The sequence below is a fragment of the Macaca nemestrina genome, chromosome 20 (genome assembly GCF_043159975.1).
Source record: "Macaca nemestrina isolate mMacNem1 chromosome 20, mMacNem.hap1, whole genome shotgun sequence".
Classification (NCBI taxonomy): domain Eukaryota; kingdom Metazoa; phylum Chordata; class Mammalia; order Primates; family Cercopithecidae; genus Macaca; species Macaca nemestrina.
The window spans coordinates 42,863,245-42,889,090 of record NC_092144.1 but is presented as its reverse complement, the minus strand read 5'-3'; the positions used below and the strand labels follow the sequence as shown (position 1 = coordinate 42,889,090).

The 25,846-nt window shown below is 50.3% G+C and overlaps 1 protein-coding gene across 2 annotated transcripts in view; it reads left to right on the top strand.

Moving 5' to 3' along the window:
- LOC105495583 (peptidase D) overlaps positions 1-25,846 on the top strand; it is a 137,450-nt gene that overhangs the window by 40,674 nt on the left and 70,930 nt on the right. For both annotated transcript variants that reach the window (XM_011765312.2, XM_011765311.3), the window contains exons 7-9: positions 3,599-3,643; positions 18,109-18,184; positions 19,144-19,190. In XM_011765312.2, coding sequence (XP_011763614.2) covers positions 3,599-3,643; positions 18,109-18,184; positions 19,144-19,190 — 168 coding nt within the window. The remainder of the gene's footprint in view (positions 1-3,598; positions 3,644-18,108; positions 18,185-19,143; positions 19,191-25,846) is intronic.

Here is a 25,846-nt window from a genome sequence, read left to right as displayed (position 1 = left end):
TCCCTCCTTCCCTCCTTCCCTCCTTCCTTCCTTCCTTCACTCCTTCCCTCCTTCCTTCCTTCCTTCCCTCCCTCCCTCCCTTCCCTCTCCCCCCTCCCTCCCTCCCTCCCTCCCTCCCTCCCTCCCTCCCTTCCTTCCTTCCTTCCTTTCTTCCTTCGAGTTTCACTCTTGTCACCCAGGCTGGAGTGCAATGGCACGATCTTGGCTCACTGCATGCTCAGCCTCCTGGGTTCAGGTGATTCTCCTGCCTTAGCCTCCCGAGTAGCTGGGACTACAGGCACAAACCACCATGCCCGGCTAATTTTTGTATTTTTAGTAGAGATGGATGGGGTTTTGCCATGTTGGCCAGGCTGGTCTCGAACTCCTGACCTCAGGTGATCTGCCTACCTCGGCCTCCCAAAGTGCTGGGATTACAGGCGTGAGCCACTGTGCCCGGCATAGATTTTCTATTTCTTATATTAGTTTAGTAGTTTGTGTCTTTAGGGATTTGTTTCAAATAGGTTTTCCAATTTGTTACTCTATGTTATTTATAGTATTCCCTTACAAACTTTTTTGTTTCTGTAAAGTCAGTAGTAATTTCCCCCTTTTTCATTCCTTTAAGGTTTGATATGTGATCCATTGGTTATTTAGTAGTCTACTGTTTAATTTCTACATATTTGTCAATTTTTCTATTTTCCTTATGTTACTGATTTCTTATTTCATTCCATTTTGGTCAGAGGGCATGCTTAGTGTGATTTCAGTCTTTTGAAATGTATTGGAACTTGTTTTGTGACCTAACATAAAGTGTATCCTGGAGAATGATCCATGTGCACTTGAGAAAATGGCTATTCTGCTGCTATTGGCTGAGTGTTTTAGAGGTGCCTGTTAGGTCTATTTGCGGGGGGCGGGTGTCTGTATTGTTTTTTTTTTTTTTTTTTTGAAACGAGGTCTTTGTCGCTAGGCTGGAGTGCAGTGGCGCGATCTTGGTTTACTGCAATCTCCGCCTTCTAGGTTCAAGTGATTCTCTTGCCTCAGCCTCCCGAGTAGCTGGGATTACAGGCGCCTGCTACCATGCTTCGCTAATTTTTGTGTTTTTAGTAGAGACGAGTTTTCACCGTATTGGCCAGGATGGTCTCGATCTCCTGACCTCGTGATCCACCCACCTCAGCCTCCCAAAGTGCTGGGATTACAGGTGTGAGCCACCGCATTTTTGTTCAGGTCTTCTGTTTCCTTTTTAATCTTCTGTCTAGTTGTTTTATTCATTACCGAAAGTAGATTGTTGACGTCTCCAACTATTGTCAGTTTCTCTCTCCAATTTTGTTAGTTTTTGATACATACGTCTTAGGGCTCTGTTACATGCATATGTTTGTAATTGTTTTATCTTTGTGGATTAACCTAATTATCGTTATAAAATGTCCTTCTTTGTCTTTAGTAAAACTTTGTATCTTAGGGCTTATTTTGTCTGATGTTAGTATAGCAATTCTAGTTCCATTTTCATTTCTGTTTGTGTAGCATATCGTTCCTCATCCTTTTACTTTCAACCTATTTGTGTCTTTGAATCTAAAGTGTGTCTCTTTAGAACAGATAGTTGAATCATATTTTAAAAATTCATTCTGCCTGGCTTTTATTAAAAAGTCAAAAAATAACAGATGCTGGCAAGGTTGCAGAGAAAAAGGAACACTTATACCCTGGTGGTGGGAGTGTAAGTTAGTTAAACCGTTGTGGAAGACAGCGTGGCAATTCCGCAAAGACCTAAAAACAGAAATATCATTCGACCCAGCAATCCCATTACTGAGTATACACCCAAAGGAATATAGATTGTTCTGTTCTAACAACACATGCATGTGTGTGTTCGCTGCAGCACTATTCACAGTAGCAAACACATGGAATCAACATAAACGCCTGTCAATGGTAGACTGGATAAAGAAAATGTGGTATGGTATACACCATGGAATACTACGCAACCATAAAAAAGAATGAGATCATGTCCTTTGCAAGAACATGAATGGAGCTGGAGGCTGTTATCCTCAGCAAACTAATGCAGGAACAGAAAACCAAATGCCACATGTTCTCACTTACAAGTGGGAGCTAAATGATGAGAACACATGGACACGTAGAGGGGAACAACACACACTGGGGCCTATTGGAAGGTGAAGAGTGGGAGGAGGAAGACAATCAGGAAAAATAACTAATGGGCACTAGACTTAATACCTAGGCGTCAGAATGATCTGTACAACAAAGCCCCATGACACAAGTTTACCTGTATAAGAAACCTGCACATGTAACCCTGAACTTAAAATTAAAAAAAAAAAACATTCATTCTGCCAATCCTTGCCTTGTAATTGGAGAATTTAATCCATTGACATCTAAAGTAATTATTGATAAGGAAAAACTCTACCATTTTAAAATAGTTTTCTATGTCTTATAACATTTTTGCTCCTCACTTTCTCCATTACATTTTTTTGTGTTTGATTTGTTTTTGTATTGTAACATCTTGGTTTCTTTCTCATTTCCTTTTCTGTATGTTTTGGCTATTTTCTTATTGATCATGGGGATACAGTTGACTATTAAACTTGAAAATCTAGTTTGCATTAATGTCAACTTAATTTAAATAGTATGCAAAAGCTTGCCCCTAGATGTCTCCTTTTCCTCTTTCTCTTTAGTGTTGTTATTGCCTGTGGATTGCGTCTTTATTCCTTTTGTACTTATCAATACAGATTTACAATTATTGCTTTATTTAGTTGTCTTTTAAGTCAGGAGAGAAAAGGAGTTATAAACAAAAAATACATTTATACTGTCTTTATATTTATCTATATGGTTACCATTGCCAGTGCTCTCTTTCACTTCATGTGGATTCAAGTTACTCTGTAGTATCTTCTCATTTTAGTTGAAACAGTTCCCTTTAGTTTTTCTTTCAGGTTAGGTCTACTCGTGATAAATTCTCTTGGGTTTTGCTTATCTAGGATGTTTTAGTTCTCCCTCATTTTTTAATAATGGCTTTGCTGGATATAGAAATCTTGGTGGACTTTTTTTTTTCTTTCAGCACTTTAAATGTCATCCCACTGCCTTCTGTTCACCATAGGTTTTGATGAGAAATCAGCTATTAATCTAATTGAGGATCCTTTGTAAGTGATGAATTATTAATATCTTCCTCTTGCTGCTTTCAAGATACTTTTTTGACAGTTTGATTATGATGTGTCTGAGTATAGATATCGTTGTCCTACTTGGAGTTCATGGAGCTTTATGGATATGTAGGTTAATGTTTTTCATCAAATTGGTGAGGTTTTTGCTTTCTCTGCATTCTTTCCTTCTGGTACTCCTATTGTGTGTATTTTGGTATACTTGACACAAGAGACCATGCTGTCTGCCTAGTGGGGATCGGGGCTGGTGTTTTGCAGCCATAAAGCTTACTCTCCAACTGACTGCGTTTGAAGGACATGACCCAGGCTGCGAGGTCTGCTGCAGGAAGGGATCAACAGGCCTTTCGTGGGTCAGGAAGTCATGAAATTCAAGTGTGGGACTCTCTCCTCATCATGTGTGCATGTCTTGAATGAGGTGGTTCTTGCTGGGACATGATAGACTGTTGGATTAATGGGCTTGATTTCTTTTCCCCCCACAGGTTCAAAGTCAACAACACCATTCTTCACCCAGAGATCGTTGAGTGGTGAGTACGGGCTGTGGTCGCCGTGCCTGTTTGTTGTGCTCAGCTCATGGGGATGGAATGCCCTGTTGTTCCTGCCCACACCATCTCAGAGAGCCCCTCCAAAAGCAGATTCTCAGAACCTTCTCCCATAGCCTTTTCTGTTTTGCTTGTTCTTTGTTGTTGGTTGGCTGGCTGTACTCCTTTTGAAAGGGCATGGGTCACTTAAACATCAATTAAACTTATTTGCAATCTTACAAAAACTCCTACCGTAAGTAAACCAAACTTAGACAGCTCCAGCATAAGGTAGGTAGTGAAAAGGGCAGAAATAAACATCACGCGTAATCCCATTGCCAGAAAGGTAAACACATTTTCCTCACATCACGCTTGTGTCTTGACAAAGGTGGCATTCTGTTCTACACATTCTTCTGTCACCTTCTTCCTTCCTGTGGTGATACTGTTAGCCCTTACCTGCTGCACAACTGGCTTCTACTAGCTGCCTACAAAGTGAGCTGTTTTATGCTGGGCGTCACCTCTGTGGGCCCTGGAAGTGGCCTTCCAATCCCAGTGTGCCACCAGTTTTCTTCCTAAGCCATCGCATTGCTCTTTGACAGCAGCAAGGCATTTTTTCTTTGATGGGTGACTGCACTTACTGAGAATGTAGAAGAGAGGCGAGGCCAGGCCTTTGCCAGATCATCACTTGCCTAGGAGATGTGTAGCCTTCTCACATCTGACCCTAAGTCTGTATGATCGCATTTTCTTTCCCGTCTAGCTGGGAACTCTGACTCGCCTCGTCTTAGAGCTTGGGACCAAGGAGGTGTCCTGAAAGATGAATGGGCATTGGCTGGGGAAAAAGGAGTAGGAGAGAGTGACCCAGGCGAAAGGACCGCTCATTCACAGAAACAAGAGAAAGGGCGGTGGCTTTGTGTGGCCAGTGTGAAGCCAGAGAGCAGAGCCCGAGAACAGTTGGAGAGACAGGCAGTGGCTGAGTGGGCCTTGGTGTCCGCTTTGACTTTGTCTTCAGAGGAATGGGAAACACAGGAAACCCTTGAATGGTTTAAGCAGGAGAATGGGAAGATTGGGTTTGCATTTAAAAAGTCATGTTGACCTCAGACTAGAGACCCAGCTGCAGGGCAAGTGTGGGAACAGGTGGCAAGTTAGCAGGCTGTTGCAGGGGTCCAGCTGGCAGTGGAGGGCAGAGGCAGGACAGATCTGAGTGGTGAGGCTGCAGGTGAGAGGGAAAGCTCCTGGGAGGGACCAGTTGTGATGGGTGAGTGAAGGGCGGAGTTGAAGGTGACTCCAGGTTTTTGTCCCGCACAGCTAGGTGGTGTGTCACTGAGATGGGGACAACTGGGAGGGCCAGATACCAGGGCAGATCTGGGACTTGGGGTGTGTTGAGTCTGAGGCAGGTGCCAGTGTGAGAGAGGGCTGAGCTGGGGGTGGAGAACTGAGGGCTGACGGTAGGCGCTAATACTGCACCCTCAGGGTTAGAGGCCAGTGGGTCCGACACCCCTCACAGCCACCCTCTGTGAAGACGGGGCTGGTGTTCTTCAAGTTCACAGTTACCTCTTGTTTTTATAAAGTAACAAAGCCGAGCTGGTGGCTCACGCCTGTAATGCCAGCACTTTGGGAGACCAACATGAGAGAATCACTTGGGGCCAGGAGTTTGAGACCAGCCTGAGTAACAGAGAGAGATCCCATCTCTACAAAAACAAAATTTCAAAAAATTAGCCGAGCATGGCATTGGACTCCTGTAGTCCTAGCTTCTTGGGAGGTCGGGGCAGGAAGATCGCTTGAGCCCAGGAGGTCGAGGCTGCAGTGAGCCGTGATTGTACTACCATACTCCAGCCCGAGTGACAGAGCGAGACCTGTCTCAAAAAAATAAAGTAATAAATGCCTGACTTGTCTATAAAAAGCAAAAGATTTATAGGATCTGAAGAGAAACCAGAGAGCCTGTCCTATCTGTAGCCCCCATTTGGCGGAAGAATAAATCCTGGGTACTTAGAATGGGCCATGTCCACTTACACTGCCTCACGTGGGACATTCCCTTGTGGTCGCTTACAGCTTGGGTGCCTTGGAGACCACAGCTGGGTTCTGTACTCCCCCGCATCTCCTAAGGGATAAGTCATTAATTCGTCACTTTCGAAGAAGCATGCTTTAATTCAAGTGACATTTTCTAGGCTTTGAGGTCGAGCCTGCGGTCGTAAGCATACCTCCCAACTTTATTAAAGCAAGCAGCAGAAAGGACTTATTTGGCAGTTGATGGCAGTAGAACTGTTTTAGAAATGTCACATCGTCCCTGCTGCTCAGGGGTATGTTTTAATAGCCCGGGTCCCAGTCATTCTCGGTGGGTCCACTGTAGTCATGATCATCACACTCCCTGGGTCATTGAAGGAAGGATGCTGTGTGGGGCGGCGGGCAGGTCCTTTATTAACAGGAATGGGTGGGCTTTCCCTGATGTTAGATTACGACTCAGGGACAAATCTTTTGTCCTTAGGTCTTGAATATCTTCACCATCCTCTCTCTCTGGTGGGGTCATGGGGATAACAGGAAACCGTCAACTAGGGCACATGTGAATTCTAGCCCTAGCTCCTCCCTACTCAGGAAGTCGTGAGTTTTCTGAGCCTCAGCTTCTTGATCTATAAAACAGAGATGTGGTGAAACCTAACTCATGGTATCGATATGAAGATTCACCCAGCCTCAGTTTCCTCACTTGCAAAGTAGGCTCAAAGATTGAGAGTATCAGTCCAGTGCTGGCTTGTCTTTTTTTTTTTTTTTTTTTTTTTTTAAGAGACAGGATCTCACTTTGTCTCTCAGGCTGGAGTGCAGTGGCGGGATCGTAGCTTTCTGCAGCCTTGACCTCCTGAGCTCAGGCGATCCTCCCACCTCAACCTTCCAAGTAGCTGTGACTCCGGGTACATGCCACCACACCCAGCTAATTTTTCTGTATTTTGTAGAGACGGGGTCTCCTATGTTGCCCAGGCTAGTCTCGAACTCCTGGCCTTAAGAGATCCTCCTGCCTCAGCCTTCCAAAGTGTTGGGATTATAGGCATGAGCCCTTGCACCGAGCCTGGCACTTTTTTTTTTTTTTTTAGATGGAGTCTTGCTCTGTTGCCCAGGCTGGAGTGCAGTGGCATGATCTTGGCTCACTGCAGCCTCTGCCTCCCAGGTTCAAGTGATTCTTGTGCCTCAGCCCCCACCTCCCCACTACAGGTATGCACCACCACGCCCGGCTACTTTTTGTATTTTTAGTAGAGATGGGGTTTCACCATGTTAGCCAGGCTGCAGCCCGGCGCATCTTGATAACACTGTCACCTGTTAAGACTCCATATGTACAAGGTGTTGTGCTAAGCACTTGACACATGTCACTGTATTTAAAGATATTTTATTTGTGGTGTATTAGGTAAGTGTTCTAGTTATTCCCATGCTATAGATGAAGAAACTGAGGCACACGGAAGTTAGTGACTTGCCCAAGAAAATGCCAGTTGAGCCCAGACTGTTGAACCCAGGCTCTTGCACTGCTCCTTGCAGCTCTGAGGGGGCACCCGTGGAGTGGGGCTGCCTGAGTGTCAGTCATCCTCCCAGCTCACTGCTGGTCCAGTGCCCTTGGAATGGTCTTGTGCTGGGGCCAGGGTATGGTAGGGTGGAGGACCAGGGGCCAGATGCTTGGCTTCCTTGGCACCCACGTGCACCTCAGCTCCCTCTGGCAGCTTGGCTGGGGACATGGGGTTCCTCCAGAGCCTGTCTGATTGGAAGGCAGCAAGCAGCCTCTCCTAGCACGGGCAAACTCGCTTTCTCATTTTTGTTCGGCTGTCATTCATTTCCTTCCTGTGACTGTTTTATTGTTTTCCATTCTCTCAAGGAGCGCCTTTTTGATTTCCTGTAAATTCCTCTATAATCATACTCTTCCCCACAAACATGAGATCATAACTGATAATTTCTTTTCTTGTGCTGGGTAGTGCAGTTTGAATGTGAAGGTCAAAAGTTGAAACTTCAAAAGAGCAGGCATCTTACTTCCATAATTTAGGCTGTGGTTCTGCTTTACTGTTTTGCAGATGATTAAATTGATCTGAAGGCAAGGTGGGAAATAAAAGGAGATGCTTTCATACCACCTGATAGCTCAGTGCCTTGGGTTTCGGTTAAGTACCTCTGGAAGCGTCAGGGGAGAGCAGGCGTGTCAGCAATTGCCGTGTGCCTTCTTGGGTTTTAAGCGAGACTGTGTTAAATTGAGTCATCCGCCGGTTTTAGAGCTGTTAATTACACAGAACGAAAGTGTCCTGCATGCATTAATCAGGCGGTGGGTAACGTGTCTATTTCTGCTCACCAGCCTCTCTGTGTGCACAGGAGATGGAAAGCTATGGTTGGTTCACAGGTAGACGTGCCCCAGGATTCTACGTCCTGGGTAACATGTCCCAAATTAGAAAAGATACGTAGATGATGACCTAAATTCTCGGTGTGTCTGTGAAAAGGATTCCAGTAGCATTGCTCATCTTTGTGTCCTCATGAATAGGCATTTAACCCTACGCCAGCAAGAAAGCCACATGGGAAGTGGGACTCCTAGGTGAGAGTGAGAACTTGAGTCACCGCGCGCCAGGAGGCAGGAGATGGATGTGGGAGCATCAGACAGAAGGAAAGGCGTGGCCAGGCCCTGGTCCAGCATGGAGGTGGACCTCTGCCCCACGTCTGCCCGTCTGGCTAGGTTTCAGGCACACTCGGCTCACAGCTGAGCTAAGCCATCATTTTCTTCATGGCTCTGGTTTCTGTGAGAGGACTTATTGATTGATCCCCCAGAGGATATGTAATTCCAACCAGCTCTTTTCTTTCTGTCCTTCCCCTGTGGGATTTTATCCTTTGCATCACTGGGTCATGGAGTGTGGGAGGGATCGTTGTTGGGGGTTCAGTGGCGTTGAATTCCCGCCCACCTGGCTCCAATAGAACCACTCCCTGCGCATCCACCTCCAGGAGAGATGAAATTCCTGGCCCTTTAAATGAGTTTTGCTCAACACGGTGGCACTTTGATGCTTAGAGGCTGATTTTGGAAATCCTTCATCCTTGTCTCACTACTATTTTAATCAGTGGAGTGTTTAGACCTCAGTTAATTGATATCTTAATTCAGGGTTTAATGCTCAGAGGCAGTTCTGTGACTTGTGAATATTTAAGGAAAAAAAAAAAGGTTGCACAAATACATCTTTGCCTCATCTAGTTTTTGTGGTTTTAGGTCTGTAGCAGGAGAGCAGGCCCACATCGGGTAGGAGCCTTTGCTTTGCAGCACCCCCTGTCTGTCTGAGCAGCCTCCAGGCATGGTGATGCCCACAGCGTGGCCATGAGCTGGGGACTCTCTGTGAGGCTGTGCAGTGCCCACATCTCCTGGCACGTGTTTTCCTGGCCAAAGAGCCTGAGCTGACTTCTGCCCAAAGTTCTCTTTTAGAGACAGGGTCTTATGCTCTTGCCCAGGCCGGAATGCAGTGTTGTAATCATGGCCCACTGCAACCTCGGACTCCCAGGCGCAAGTCATCCTCCCACTTCAGCCTCCCAAGTAGCTGAGACTACAGGTGCACGCCACCATGCCTAGTTGATTTTTCTTTTCTTTTTTTTTTTTTTTTGAGACGGAGTTTTGCTCTTGTTGCCCAGGCTGGAGTGCAATGGCACAATTTTGGCTCACCGCAACTTCTGCCTCCCGGGTTCAAGCGACTCTTCTGCCTCAGCCTCCTGAGTAGCTGGGATTACAGACATGTGCCACTACGCCCAGCTAACGTTGTATTTTTAGTAGAGACGGGGTTCCTCTATGTTGGTCAGGCTGGTCTTGAACTTCCGACCTCAGGTGGTCCCCCTGCCTCGGCCTCCCAAAGTGCCAGGATTACAGGCATGAGCCACCACGCCTGGCCATCTGTCTGATTTTTAAATGTTTTGTAGAGACAGGTTATTGCTGTGTTGCCCAGGCTGGCCTCGAATTCCTGGGCTCAGCCTTGGCCTGAGATCCTCCAGCCTGGGCCTTCCACAGTGCCAGGATTACAAGCATGAGCCACCATGCCCGGCCTGCTCAAACTTCTTAGGTGGCATCTTTGTCATCCTGTCCTGAGCCATGATTCTCTGTTGCTTCCTGGAGGAGGTGGCCTTTGTCCTCTCATGGGGCTGTCAGCCTTGTAGTAGATCATACTTTTAACAACCACCCAACAAGTGCCCCGGGGCAGACAAGGCTGGGACTGAGTCTGACCGTGTATCTCTCACTCCAGGGGCCAGTGGACCCACGGAGGCTGGGGCACCCTTTTGTCCTTCTCTGTTCATGCTCAAGAACACTGGAAATGGGTTCATCATATTCAGCGTGGTGCATTCCTCCTGAAGATAGGGAGGAACTGCGCGGAATGCTGGAACGTCCCGTTCTTTTCTGCAGTCATCTTAAAAGCCGTTTCCGGTGTTTGTGCTGTGAGATAACCAGGCCAGGCTGGGATGCATCCCTCTATGCCTGGCGCCTGGGTGAGACTTCAGGCCCAGAATGCCCTATGGATAATTGGTTAAGCCAGCACACAGCAGACATCTATTTAAGCATAGATTCAATTGGGCCAGGCCAAAGCCCAGCCAGGCTGGTTTCATCAGAGAACTGCCTTTGTGGAATAATTTGTCCTGGTTCAGTTTGATTTTTTTTTTTTTTTCTACTTCCCCCAAAGTAAGATTAGAAAAGCAAGTAGGTCCCTGGGCCTCGACGGCAGAGATGCTTATCGCCTCTGCTGGGAGGAGGATGTGGTCCTTTCTCCTTTGGCAGATTATGACCTCTTCCCGCTCATCACCATAGGAGGATGCCCCAGCTGCAGTGGGAGGCGGAGTGGAGAGCCTGGGAGTGTGGGCTCCTGTCGTCACCCCTGGGCTGCTCTTCCTACCTGTGGGACTGGAACGAGGCAGTGGCAGAGGGAGTTTGGGCTGCTGGAGCCTGGGGAGGCTTTGCCCCTGCTGTGCTCGGTTTGGCAACATCCCATGCTGCCATGGGGTGGTGAGGGTTGGGTGGAGAGGCCTCCTTTTCTCTTTGAAATGAGGCCATCAGCTCTCCTTGTTGGAAATGAGCTGTTGTCTGGCTTTGGTGGAAGGCCAGGTAGCTTTGATGACACATAGTTACTGCGTGTCTGTGCTGGTGCTGGGACCCTGTCTTCCAGGGCTATATATGGCCTTTCAGAAGATACTTAAATTAGAAGAATTCTAAGTGTTCGAGGTTTCTGAGGATTTGTCTAGACTACCCAGGGAACACAGAGAAGGGATTTAGCCCAGGGTGGGAGGGTAGAAGGGGGTCGTCTCCAGCCCCGAGAAAAGTGTGTTTTGGGTGGGAGCTGGAGGTGGGCAGGAGCAAGTTCCAGGCAGAGGAGGGAGGAGGCAGGAGGCTGGGAGAGCGCGTGGGGTGAGTGGTGGAGATGGCCCGCACCAACCTGAGTTGTGCTCTACTAGAGGTTTCCCTTCATCCTGAGGCCACCTAAAGGCCGCTGGAAGCGAGGGAAAGCCTGATGAGGTTTGCATTTCCTGCAGATCCCCAGCTGCTATTGGGGCAGGTGGGCTGGAGGCCTGGACCTTGGCCATGGGTTGGATGTGGGAAGCGGCGGATGGATGTGATGGGAGAGGGCATCTAGGATGACACCCGGGTCTCTGCTGAAGTAGCAGGAAGATGACAGAGCCACATTGAGATGGGGGCTCAGTCGGGGTTCTCGCACACTGAGCTCCAGGGCGCCCGGGACCTGCAGGTCAGTGCGGAGGGAAAGCAGGGAGAGGCAGAGGGAACCATGCCTTCTGCGAGGAAGGGATGGGAGGGCTGGCAGCATGATGGGGGTGAAGAGAGAAGCAGAGAGGGGAGAGGAGAGGGGAGGAGATGGGTAGGAAGTTCAAAATAGAATGCAAAAGCTGCTTTCCCTCCTCCCCCAAGGCAAGGACTGTTAGGGCCCGGCAGGCAGCGTAGGGGAGGCTTGGCTGGAAGAGGAGAAGGAGGCGAGTGAGGGGAGGATTCTTCACTTGTAGAGGAAGCTGTTTCGGTGGCCATGGAGCTTCTAGCAGGAGGGGTTGGTGCATGGTGGAGGTTGGAGCTGGGATCCCCAGGTGGGCGTGTGAGCTTGGGAAGAGGATGCACCTTCCCTTAAAAGGGAGGGAGGAGAGGATGGATGGGGAGTCCTGGGAGTTTGGAGGAGGAGAGGTGAGAGTGGACCCATCTGCTGGCTGCTGTGCGCTCCAAGAAGTAGGAGTGGAATTCATTCATCCACGGTGGCTCCCGCTGGGGGCAGAAGTTGGGGGTAGAAATCTTTGGAAGGTGCGGGAAGTTGAGAGTAGCCCTCCTGCAAGTTCCTCTGCAGCTCACGGCAGAGCTGGGGTCTCGCTGAGGTGACTAGGCCTTGCTTGGCCATCGCCAGTGCTTGACTTCCCCTGGCAGTGCTCAGTGTTCCTGGAGCAGGCACAGGCTGAGCCCGTGCGGATGGACGGGCACAGGACCGAGGAGTCTACAGCACTGGCAAGAGTGGTGGCCATAGAGAAGGGCCAGGGATCTAAGCAGAATGGAGGCAGAGGGCAGCTCCAGGAGAAAGTAAGGGGTTGAAGGGCGGGAGGTCCTGGCCCTCACCCATGCTGTCACCCAGTGATCATCGCTGCATTTGAGAGAAGAGAGACCTGCTCCCTGACAGCGGGATCCCCGGGCTGGCGTCATAGAGGGTGGCAGTGGGAATGACACCCGAGGGACTGCGAGTGGGTTCTTGCTCAGAAGCCTGAGCTGCTGCCTGCCCGTGGCTCTGAGCTCTCACCCTCTGGGGACAGGAGCAAGTGCCGGGTCCCAGGTAATGAGACTGCACCCGCCATAGGGCGGCGTCAGAGGCACCTTCATGATGATTAACCGCACACTTTCAGGCTTCAGGGCTGCCTCTGCCAGAGAGAAAGGGCGTTCATTTGAGAAAGTCTCCCTGGGCTTGTGGGTTTGTTTTTTCCACCTTCCCCAGAAGGTTCTGTGGTCTTGGAAAGGTGTCGTTGCGCCGCAGGGTGCCCACCTCATTTCCCAGTGACAGATGACTGGCTATCCCAGCTGCGTGGCATCGTGGAGACCGTGTGAGTCAGCGGCTGGCTGGCGTGGGCTGCTCCTGTGAAGTTCCCAAGGGCTTGCTGCCTCTGATGGGAGTCGGAGAGCCACCGGGCCTCTTGCCTTCCCATCATCCTCGCCTGCCTGCCTCGGGGCCTCTGTCTGGGCTGCCTCAATGGAGGCCAGCTCAGGTGGGCTCCTGGCCAGGCCGAGGAGGAGGAAGAGGAAATGCAGGAGAGGTGCCCTTCTACAGAGGAGCGAGTGCTGGTCTGCGTCCTCAGACACCCCAGCTTTGCTCCCAACAGAGTGATGGGTGCTGGTCTGCATCCTCAGACACCCCGGCTTTGCTCCCAGCAGAGGCGCAGGTGCTGGTCTGCATCCTCAGACACCCCGGCTTTGCTCCCAGCAGAGGCGCGGGTGCTGGTCTGCGTCCTCAGACACCCCGGCTTTGCTCCCAGCAGAGGCGCGGGTGCTGGTCTGCGTCCTCAGACACCCCGGCTTTGCTCCCAGCAGAGGCGCGGGTACTGATCTGCGTCCTCAGACACCCCGGCTTTGCTGATCTTGAGGGTGTTTGAGTTGATCCCTTTGTGAGGGTGATGGGTGGGCATTTGGGAGCTTTGGTGCAGGTAGCTCATCTTTAGTAAAGGGAAAGGAGCTGGCCAGGGGGTGCACTGGGAACTCTCTGCCTTGCTCAGAGGGACTCAGCCGGGTTGCCCACCTCCATTCTCCAGATCTCAGTATTATAGACCTCCCTCACCGGGTGACCAGCCCCAAACCAAAAGGGCTCATGCCTCTCCCATCATTCCCTCACGTGGAACCCCGGCTCCTGCTCTTAGCAGCCCTCCTTCCACTCCATCATTATGTGTTTACTCGCACTGTATCCCTCTCTCCGTGGCCTCTGCACTCCATTAGGGGAGGACATGGCCCTTTCACTCCACTCCATCACCAGTGCCTGGTACATCTAGCTGACACTTACTTATTAGTGATGTGAAATGAATGAATGGACATTTACCATTATGGACAGCACCTCATTAAGGTTTTTAAAGTGCTATCAAAGCAGTGTGTACCCTTGGTTTAAAAAGCCACTAGTACAAAATCAGTACAGGAAAGCTATGTTATCTTGAAACCAGTGACTCCTGCCAGCCCATTTCTCTCCACACCAGCCCTCCCCAGAGCCAATTCTTTGGGCCATTTCTGTCACCCCCACCCAGCTTTTCATCGTATGTTTATTGCTGGTTCTTCCACGGGTTCCTTTTGCCTTCTTGTCATACACTTGGGCCTCCTTTAGTTCTTGCTCTGTGAACTTTCCACCCTATCTTGCCTTTGCCCTGGGTGAGCTGAGGCTGCACAGATGGGGCCCTGCTCTCTCTACACGTTTTTTCTCCAGCCCGTCTTCACCTCCCAACTTCTGTTGTGTTTCCTTGTTAGGGTTTGTAATATTTCCATTGCATTTATGTGACCAGTAAATCTTACCTGTTTTCGGGGGAGACATTAACTCTAAAAGGTAAAAAAAAAACCCAAAAAATAACAACAGAAAAAAGCAGCCATAAAACTGTGTTTCTATGATCACTATGACTGTGGTCTATGCAGAGCTAAGGAATGTATCGGGGCGGGAGTGCCTTCTCTCTAGGTTGGATGTCACAAGCTCAGGACCTCCCTCAAGAGGAGGCTCCTAGCGTCAAGAGCATATAGACTGTTTTTCTTTTCCTTTTTTTTTTTTTTTTTTTGAGACGGAGTCTCACTCTGTCGCCTGGGCTGGAGTGCAGTGGTGCGATCTTGGCTCACTGCAAGCTCTGCCTCCCGAATTCATGCCATTCTCCTGCCTCAGTTTCCCGAGTAGCTGGGACTACAGGCGCCTACCACCATGCCCGGCTAATTTTTTGTATTTTAAGTAGAGATGAGGTTTCATCGTGTTAGCCAGGATGGTCTTGATCTCCTGACCTCGTGATCCGGCCACCTCAGCCTCCCAAAGTGCTGGGATTACAGGCATGAGCCACCGCGCCTGGCCTAGACTATTTTTCTTATATAACCATCAGTTGTACAAAATCACTCCATATTTTACTTTATTCTCTGTTTAAAGAATGATTTTCTTTTTTTATTAGAAAAAACATTTTTATTTTTTTTTTATTAGAACAAAAGCAACATATATACATGCATTGTTGAAAGTTAGAAAGTTCACGTAAATAGGAATTCCTCCAGTTGTCCATAAGACATCCCAGATGTGGCCAGTATAGTTTCTATCTCTTACTTGGGTGTCCTGATGGTTTTTCCCCCAGATACTGAAAGGCTGGGCCAGTTGTACCACGGCATCCCAATTCTGGATTTGTATGGTTGTTCCCTTGTGGTGGCGGTTAGCTTGTTCCTCTATCCCCATATTTCTTGCAAACTGGAAGTTAGATCTAAAGCCATGGAAGTTTAAAACATTTGCCGGAATACATCCCAGGTGATGTGTATTTCTTACTGCACTACGTTCAGACACAAATTATACTTAGTTGACGCACAATCAGTGATGCTAAGACTGATCACTGGGTTACAACCCCTTGACCTGGAGAGTAATCTGCCTGTTGTTACTTTGGTACCATGTGAATAAATGCAGCCTTCATACATACATCTGTTTTGTTTTGTTGTTCCTAGAGTTTTAATTTGCCTTTCTTCTGTCTTATTGAGAGAAGCAGCATATCTTCTTCACCATATCACTAAGAGCTTTAAGCTTCCTATTGATTTTATCTGCAGAAAGGAATCCATGCCATTCTTTTTGTGGATGTTTTTCTCAGAGCCACATACTTGGAGTTCTAATTTCTACTGATTGCTTTCTAGGCTTGCTGTCCAGCGTCTAATTATACTTTTGGATTGACTCCAGTTTTTTAAAATATCCCATTATATCACCTCCTTCTCTTTATTGGCTTGTGCTTTCTCCGTCTCCCCACCCTTCTACCCTTCTGTCTCTGCTGGAGTACATCCTTAAGTACTTCCCCCGTTTCTGAGTTTTTGAATGTCTGAAAATGACTAGTTTCCTTCTGTATTCGATTAGTAGTTTGTCTGAATGTAGAGTTCTGTTATTTTTGCATGGAATGCAACAAAAAGGGGGTGAGTGTAACAGAGTGGGGCACACGCCCTTTGACATCGTCTCAGCTAAGTCTCAGTGTCACTATCTGTGAAATGGGAAAGTAGTACCTGTTCTAGGTTGGCTTCCATGGGAAGCTGAGTCTCTGTGCCGAGTGGGCAGGAAGCGTATTGAGGAGTGCTCTCGGGATCAGCGTGTGTGTCAGAGGGAGGGAGCAGGCTTGGGCTGCAATGCCGTCACGAGGGCATCTCGGCTGCTCCCATGGGGAGCTTTGGTGCTGGAGTGGTCCCCAGAGATGTCCCCAGTTGAAGCGAGGGAGCTGAGTCTTGGCTCCCTCCATTGAATCAAGGAGACCAGTAGAGGGGTGTGGCCTCAGGGGATGAGTTGGGCAGTGTACCCAGCGTCCACTGCAACTTACAGGACCCAGCATGGGGCAAGTCCCCAGTAAATGGCAATTTAAAATGAAGGGAGGCTGTGTTTGCCTGCTGAGATTTCTCTAGGTTCATGGGCCTGTCATGAATACTGGGGAGAAATGCTTTGATGAGAATCAGGGTGTCCTACCTAAGGACATCAGAGCATCTCGCCTGGCTTTGGGGTGGGAAGTGTGGATGAGGTGGTGTCTGCAGGCTTTGCATTTCGCTTGGTTTCTGGAACAAGTGTACATGGCACTTACTGTGTGCCAGGCACTGTCCTTAGTGCTTTAAAAATGCCAACTCAGGCCGGGCGCGGTGGCTCAAGCCTGTAATCCCAGCACTTTGGGAGGCCGAGGCGGGTGGATCACGAGGTCAGGAGATCGAGACTATCCTGGCTAACACGGTGAAACCCTGTCTCTACTAAAAATACAAAAAAGGCCGGGCGTGGTGGCTCAAGCCTGTAATCCCAGCACTTTGGGAGGCCGAGACGGGCGGATCACGAGGTCAGGAGATCGAGACTATCCTGGCTAACACCGTGAAACCCCGTCTCTACTAAAAATACAAAAAACTAGCCGGGCGAGGTGGCGGGCGCCTGTAGTCCCAGCTACTCCGGAGGCTGAGGCAGGAGAATGGCCTAAACCCGGGAGGCGGAGCTTGCAGTGAGCTGAGATCCGGCCACTGCACTCCAGCCCGGGCTACAGAGCAAGACTCCGTCTCAAAAAAAAATAAATAAATAAATAAAAAAAAAATAAAAATACAAAAAAATTAGCCGGGCGTGGTAGCGGGCGCCTGTAGTCCCAGCTACTTGGGAGGCTGAGTCGGGAGAATGGCGTGAACCCAGGGGGCGGAGCTTGCAGCGCGCCACTGCACTCCAGCCTGGGAGACACAGCGAGACTCCGTCTCAAAAAAAAAAAAAAAAAAAAAAAAAAAAATGCCAACTCAGTTCTCACCGCAGACCTACGAGGAAAACAATGTTCATATCTCTGTTTTTCAGATGGGGACACCAAGGCACAGAGTAGGGATCTCGGCCACACGCTGGGAAGGGGTGGAGCTGAGCTGGAGCCCAGGGCTTTTCTCCCAGGCCGGTGCTCTGAATGCCACAGCACGGCTGCCCTTTCAGTGCCCGCGGACCCAGGGTGGTTTGAAATGAGTGGAGGTAGAAAGCGAATACTTCTTTGGCTCCTCTCTGTGGCTCTTACTTGCGGGTGAGATTGATTGCAACCACCAGAAACGTAACCACATTTGGGCAAATTAACACAAGTTTGTTGGGAGGACCTGGGAGCCCCAGGAGTCCAGTTGCAGGAGGCACAGCCCAGCTGGGAAGGGACAGCAGGGTCCCCTGATTGTGACTTCCCTGCCCACATAGACCACCCACTCATCTGTGGCTGCCTCCCTCTTCTCCTCTGCTCCTGGTCTCCTGCCTGTGTCTGTGGCCCAGCTGTTTTCACATCTGTACCGGCACACACAAAGCTGGAATGGCTTCAGTCCCCTCACCAGACCCTGTCACCCACCCATGGGCAGGTGGGTGGGGATGGGGAGGAAACGAGGCCTCTTCAGCCAACAGGACAGAGCCCTGAGAGGTGGCAGGCTTAGGATTATGGCCCAACAGCCATGCCATGTGGATTTCATCCCCCTTCCATGCATGGGGAAACTGAGGCTGAGGGAGGCAGCCTGTGACAGGCTGCAGCAACTGGGCTTCTTCCCCCCGCCACAGCAGCTTCCAGATCTTATCCCTGGAAACAGCCTGCCCGCCGGCTGGTGTTAGGAAGGCGGGCAGCAGCTCTGCTCCCCGCTAGAGGTGTTCTACTAGACTGTTCCATAGAGCTTGTCACTCCTGGGTCTTGGTGGCCCCACTCCGGCCTTGCACAGCACCCCTTCCGGGCTGTGCAGGGTGTGACAGGCCCTGAGGTCTCCCTGGAGGGGTCTGGCCAGTGCCTCCTGAAAGTCACTGACTTGCTGCTTTGTTCTTCTGTCTCTGAAGCCGAGTGTTTAAGACAGACATGGAGCTGGAGGTTCTGCGCTACACCAATAAAATCTCCAGCGAGGCCCACCGTGAGGTAAGTCAGACACCGGCTCCAGTTGAGTGGGGAAAGTGGTGTTGCTGTGTGGCGAGAGAACTGCGTGAGGATGAAGGGTTTCCAGGTGGGCTCTAATCCCCGAGGGCCACACGAGAGGTAGGAAGTTTTACACGATGATGGTTCTCTTTTCTGTTCCCTGGTGGGCACAGGGCAGGGACAGGAGAGGCCCTGCCCCAATTGCTCAGCTTAGGGCACCTGCCCATCATGGCAGTCATGGACACTAATCCTCAGGAAATTCTCCAACAAAAAGTTCCAACTCTGGGAGGGTAGAGTGCTCCTTCCTGATATCGCAGCAGTTCTCAGCTCATTTTAAAGAATCTTTTGTCCTTAACTATGGTTCAAACACACTTATTACCATCATCCATTTTCTGAAAACTTCTTCATGTGGTTCTCTTCCAAATCTTCCCAGTTTACTGGAGGAATGAGACCAAATAAGGCAACACATGTCTTGAAAGATGAGGATGGCCCGGGGTCTGCTCAGGAATGTTGGGATTTTGTGTTAGGAAACAGACAAGGGTAATTGATGGGCAGCCTGCTCTCTTGTACGAGTTAATGCTGTCTGTGTTTTATGAAAGTTAAACAAAGGAGGCCTTTTAGTGATCGGCATAGCTTTTGTAGCATTAAGTATTCACCAAGCACCTCGTGGTTGATTCCTCACTGTCCTCAGGCTGCTGGTGGCCTCTGAGCTGTAACTCGGGGCTTGGCATTTATCGGCTTCCAAATGGAAGTGCTTCATGGCAGTTTAAATAAACTGTATGGGATTTTGGAGCTTTTAAAAAGTTCTAATTTGTCACATGTCTGTACCACTGCATGCACTTATCATTCTTTTTTTCTTTTTTAAAGAAGAGGTGCTTTTGAAGAAGTGCTGTATGTTATTTATCACGCTGTGTTACTGATCTGCTTAATACAAATGTCTTTGCTTAATATCTGTCCTCCAGGTAATGAAGGCTGTAAAGGTGGGAATGAAAGAATATGAGTTGGAAAGGTAAGCCACCCTGTTTCTCCGGGTAGAATTAAAAGGTAAAAAACAGTAATTTATGTTCCCTGAGTGAGTAACAGATGAAACGCCGCAGAGGCACACACACCTTGAGTGGGGATTATGAACAGGGCTTCAGGATCACGGGCAAAGATTATTTTTCTTCTGACTGCTCCCCGCTTCCTGGCTCTTGGCAGAGTGTTTGATGTAATGGTCTTCAATGACTTTTCAGGGTGGTTTAGTGCCCCACCATTCTACTCTCGGACTTTGTTTCTGCCATTTGCAGGAAACTTTACCAAATTGCTGCTCTTATGACTCTGAAAGCTGCCAGTAAAACAGCTTGCCATTTTTATGTGTGAACACTGCCATTATGTCTGCTGTGTTCGGGCGACTGGGTCGAGGGATGGTTAAATGGCCCATAAAGAGGTCTGGAGAGCTCCATTGGCCTTCCGCTCCTGTTAGGCCTGCAGCGAGCTGGTGCCACCCGGGGAGCTTCCTGCGGCTGCCCAGCCGTGGCAGGTGTGGCCTGGCCAGGTCAGCCCCACTCCAGGACCCAAAGGTCAGTGTGCTGCCACCTGTGGTACAAGGAAACCTTTGGATCAGACTCTTAACTGCCTCAGTGGTTCCCTTCCCACCCATGTCCTGGGGCAGGAGACCTCCCACCAGTGTTGGTATCATCTGGAAACTGGGGAAGTGACACTGAAGAGGCTGCCATCCCCCTGTCCCCACACCGGGCTTTCCTTCCCTGCCTATCCTTGTGAGAGCTTGATTTCTGGTGTCCCTTACCCCCCTTGCAGGGCCCAAGTCCGCCCCAGATGTCTTCAGGGCCTGCTCTGTTCAGGGCCCCGGCCCTGCGGGTGCTGGCTCCATATCACCCTCCCAACCCTCGTGGCCTGCCTGCCATCAGTGGGGTGCAGGGCTGAGGTCGGATGGGGCCCACAGTGAGCTGCTTGAACGCTTCTGTTCGCTGTGGCTGTGCTTGGGGGGTGGGTGTCTTTTTAAGGTCTCACCTTGGAAGGAGTTCTGAGCAGTCAGCTCCTGTGCTTCTCTCCTTACCCCGCCTGGAGGAGGTTAAAATGGCCTTGCCCGGGTGCTTGGCATCCTGGGAGGAGGCATGCAACACACATTGATCAGAAGCCCAGCTCTGTCAGCCAGGGAGGCTGGGAAGGGCTCGCAGAGCTCTCCCAGCACTTGTGTCTGCATGGTCTGCTACAGTGTGGCGTCTGTGCCCGGCATTCCCAGGACCCCCTGCCCGCTCCAAGGATCTGGGATGGGAAGTGTGTTGGGGGCTCCTCCAGTGAGGTGGGCTAGACAGCGGGTCCCTCAGACTAGCACTGCCCCGGAAACCTGTCCCAGCTTGAGTTGAATCATAGTGACCCATAGCTGATGCTTCAAATAAAAATAACCGAGAAACTGGGGCAGGAATAGCTGGGCCCAGTGTGGAGCCCTGCGGTCCTCCGCATGCTGGCCGCCTGAGCTCTGTACTGCAGTCAGTCCTGCTCCCAAGGTGGCTCCTGGGAGGGGCCCTGAGCCTCCCTCCCCACAGTGTCCCAGAGCCCGCCCCTGCCCAGCCTGGGGACAGGGCGGTACCAGCTTTGATTCAGGGGCCAGGGGCCCTGGAATACCCCCCGCTCCTTAGCCCTCATGCCTTCCAGGTAATGGAGGCCTTTTTTTTTTTTTTTTTAAACAGGAAATTTCAATATCCAAAATAATAGAAAAGTAGAGTGAACCCCGAAGTCCCCATCAGGTTTTTGTCCCCATCATTTTTGGCATTTTAAAGCCAAATCCCAGACATCATGTCATGGCACCTGTAAATACCTCAGTAGGTATTTCAGTTGATGAGAACTTTTTTTTACTTTTACATAACCACCAGGCCAATATCACATGCATTATAACAAATGAACCGTAACTCCTTAATGTCATGAATATCTAGTCCGTATTGATCCTAAACTCTTTTTAGCGTTGGTTTGTTCAAGTCAGGATCCACATAGATCCATGTTGCAGTTGGCTGCTGTTGGAAGCAGGGTGTTGTGAACCTGAGCTCTGGGGAGATGTCACCCCGGTCTACAAACTGCTCCACCTTTGCTCCACCCCCATCCCAAGACCCCGGGTTGGCCTTGCTGCCGCATCGTGTGTGGACCAGGGTGGCTTTTGGAGAGATGAACTCGAAGCCAGAGGCCACAGCCGAGTGCACCGGGAAGCTCAGCCAGGAGCCAGGAGCTCCGAGCTATGAATGGGCCATTTGGGGCCCTTTCGTTTCTGGGGCGTTGTGAGAATCATGAGAAAGGGAGAAGATCTGTGTGGTGTGACGGGGACCCTGTGGTGGCGTGCCCTCCCAAGCCAGGACCCACTGGAGACCCTTCTCCACAGGTCTGGGCTTTCCTGGGCGCTCCTGCCACAGGCGACAGCCCTCAATAGCAACCTCCTGTCCCTGTCAGTCCCTTGTGAGGGAAGGACTTGCCCAGCTGTGCTCCTTCTCATTCAAGGCCTTAGTGGTTTTCTTACTCTTTGGCCAGATGTAGCGAGTTGTGATTCTGTGTGCCCAGCGCACCTCGAGTGCGGATGGGATGGGGAGAGGGGATGCGGCCTGAGGCTCTCTTCCAACCAGGCACATGCCCCAGGAGCCACACACACACCACACACACCACACACACAACACACACACCGCACCATACCTACCATGTACACATATACAATACCACACAATACACACCACACCACACATTGTGTGCACGCCACATATACCACACACATGCTCCCCACCACACACCACTTATACAACACCACACAATACACACCACACATCGTGTGCACGCCACATACACCACACACATGCCCCCCCACCACACACCACATACACACCACACACACCACACACGACACACACTCCCACAGGGTGCTGAGTGGCATCGGGTCAGCATATGTACCTGCTGCCCATGCTGTGCACCTGCCATGGGCGCCCACCTGCTGCTGACCACAGGATATACAGAGGGGAAACAGTGCCCACCAGGGAAGCTATCTGATCTGTGGGCCCCTGAGAGCTTAGAGCAGTGGTGTGGGAACGGGAACTGAGACAGCAAGAACGAGAGATGGAGGCTGTTCCTGAGGGGACCAAGTGGGGAGAGAGGGGTCACCCCGTCTGAAGATGGTGGGAAGATGGGTGTCTGGGGCAAGTGTCACATCATGGAGTATCCCTGGCCAGATTTGAGGAGGCAGCTGAAGCCCCTGGGGACATCTGCGGCCGGGGGGTGGGCTGACACTTCTTCCGCCTCGAGCTCCCTCTCCAGGGCAGGATTTCACTGTGTGACCCAGTTTTGTGGTCCTTGTCATGGAGAGCCTGGAGGCGACTTCTTGGGGACCACGTCTCATTTATCTGCACAGTGTCTGACCCATTGTGGGTGTTGGGAAGCATGTGTGGGTGGGTTCGATGGAAGGGAAAAGAGAAGAAAAGGTTTTAAGTGATTTTTCTGCCACCTTCTGTGTCACTGGGAGCTTAAGAATTCTTTTCTTAACTAGTCAGGGAATAAAAATCTCTCCTAATGTCCGTGTTTTTGGTTACCCAGGGGTGTGCCTCTTTGAACACAGGCTCAACTGCTACCAGGGAAGGCTGGGGGGCGGCTACACTGCTGTGTGAATCGCTGACTCACTGGGTTCAGAGGAAGCCAGCCGCTCTTTTATATGTGTTGATAGCACCCTGTGAGCAAGGTGGGCGTCCCTAAGACCTGCTGGGGGCCTGGCGGGCCTCAGCCCTGCACAGGGATGCTGGGCAAGAAGGCAGGGAGCTCTGCAGTTCAGGACTCAGGGCAGGAGTCAGGGCTGGTTTTCTCCAGCGTGGACACACCACCCACCCCAGGACTCACAAGATGCTGGTCTGGACCCCCATTCTAAGCCTCATCTCTTTTTGTTTTATTATCTATGATTTGTTATCAAATCTTGAAGGCATGTTAAAAAAAAAAAAAAAAGTGAGCGGATGGCATTTATGAAGACTCCTCCCTCGTGCGGCGCCTGGGAGTTGAGGGTTCAGAGGAATGAAAATCATTTTCCGCACTTGAGGTGTAGTAAATTGTGTTAAACCAATCAGACGTCTGTGTTGGGTAAATCCGGCTCTAACAGCAGGCCCAATCAGGCCGTCCATTTTTCCGCCTCCTATTATTTCATGTTAGTGGCGTAACCAGCTTGTAGCCAGCTGGCGTGGGGCTGGCGGCCGGATCCATTACCTGCAAACGCTAATTTAGAGCATGCTCCATTGGCTGCGTAAGCGAGCCCCAGCTCACATTTACCACAAGGAGATTTAAAAACTCGATGTGTCTGACAGCCTGGGGCCTTGATTGAAATTATGCTCTTTCTCTCCGAGCTGTGAATGGGCCATTTGGGGTCCTTTCGTTTCTGGGGGCGTCGTGAGAATCATGGGAAACGGAGAAGATCTGTGTGGTGTGACAGGGACCGTGTGGTGGCGTCCCCCTCCCAGGCCAGGACCCACTGGAGACCCTCCTCCACAGATCTGGGCTTTTCTGGGTGCTCCTGCCACAGACGACAGCCCTCAATAGCAACCTCCTGTCCCCGTCAGTCCCTTGTGAGTGAAGGACTTGCCCAGCTGTGCTCCTTCTCATTCAAGGCCTTGGTGCTTGTCTTACTCTTTGGCCAGATGAAGCGAGTTGTGATTCTGTGTGCCCAGCGCACTCAAGTGCAAATGGGCTGGGGAGAGGGGACACGGCCTGAGGGTCTCCCCCAACCAGGCACATGCCCCAGATGCCACACACACACCACACACACCACACACACACCACACCGTACCTACCACGTACACATATACAACACCACACATTCCGTGCCCGCCACATACACCACACACGTGCCCCCCCACACCACATACACGACACACAACCACACCATACACGACACACATAACACACCATACACACCACACATGCCACATCACACAATCTGTGCATGCCGCATACACCACACACACGCCTCCCACACCACACACACCATACACCACGTAGATGACACACACACCACACCATACACACCATACACATAGCACCACACATCCCATGCTCACCACATACACCACACACATGCCCCTCACACCACACACCACGTACACAACACCACACAATACACACCACACCACACATTGCGTGCATGCCACATGCACCACATACATGCCCCCCACACCACACACTCCACACATCACATACACGACACGCACACCACACAATACATACCGCACACAACACCAAGTCCCGTGCACGCCACATACACCACACACGCCCCCACACCACACACACTACACACCACATACACAACACACATACCACACTTCACACACCACGTACACAACACACACCATACACACCACACACACACCACCACACATCCTGTGCATACCACATACGTGACACACATGCCACACCATACACACCACACACCACATATACAACACACACACCACACCATACACTTCACACACACCACACACCACATACACACACATCATACACACCATACACACCACATACACAACACACACACCACACCATACACACCACACACCACACCATACACATCACACACACCACACACCACATACACACACACCACACCATACATGCCACACACACAATACCACACATCCCATACAAGCCACATACACCACACACATACCCCACACACCACACACACACACCACATATACCCCTACACCAACACACCACATATACCACACACACATACCACATATACCCCTACACCAACACACCACATACACCACACACACACACACACCACATATACCCCTACACCACACACACACAAGACATACCACACACCCCATACATGCCACATACACCACACATAATCCATGCACATGGCCCCCACTCCACACACACACACCACGCACACACCACACCACGCCATACACACCACACACACCACATACATGCCACACACGCCATACACACCACCCACACTCCCGCACACCACATACACACACCTCACACTACACATGCAGTATATCACACACACCTCCCACACCCCCACACATACCATACACACTACATATACCTCACACAACACACATACTGCATAGCACATACCACACATGCCACATACCACACACGCCACACACCACACACCCCCACCATACACACGACATACACACCACACATGCCACATACCACACACAACACAACACACGCCACACACACACATACACACCACCCACACCATACACACCACACACACACCACACTCGTTCCACATACCACACACACCCCACACCACACACACATCATGCACCATATACATCACACACACACCTCCACACACAACCCCCACATACCACACACACCACATGCCATACACACACCACACATATATCACATACTGCATATGTATAACATGCCGTACACACCACACACACCATACATCACATGCCACACACACCTACACACCACACATCTCATGCCACATGCACCTACACACCACACACATCACAGCCATACACATACACACCACACACATGCACCACAGCCATACACACCATATCATACATACCACATATACTACACACCACACAACATGTATCCACCATTCCATACATACACTACACACCATATACATGCCACCCACCACATACATCACATACATGGTATATACCA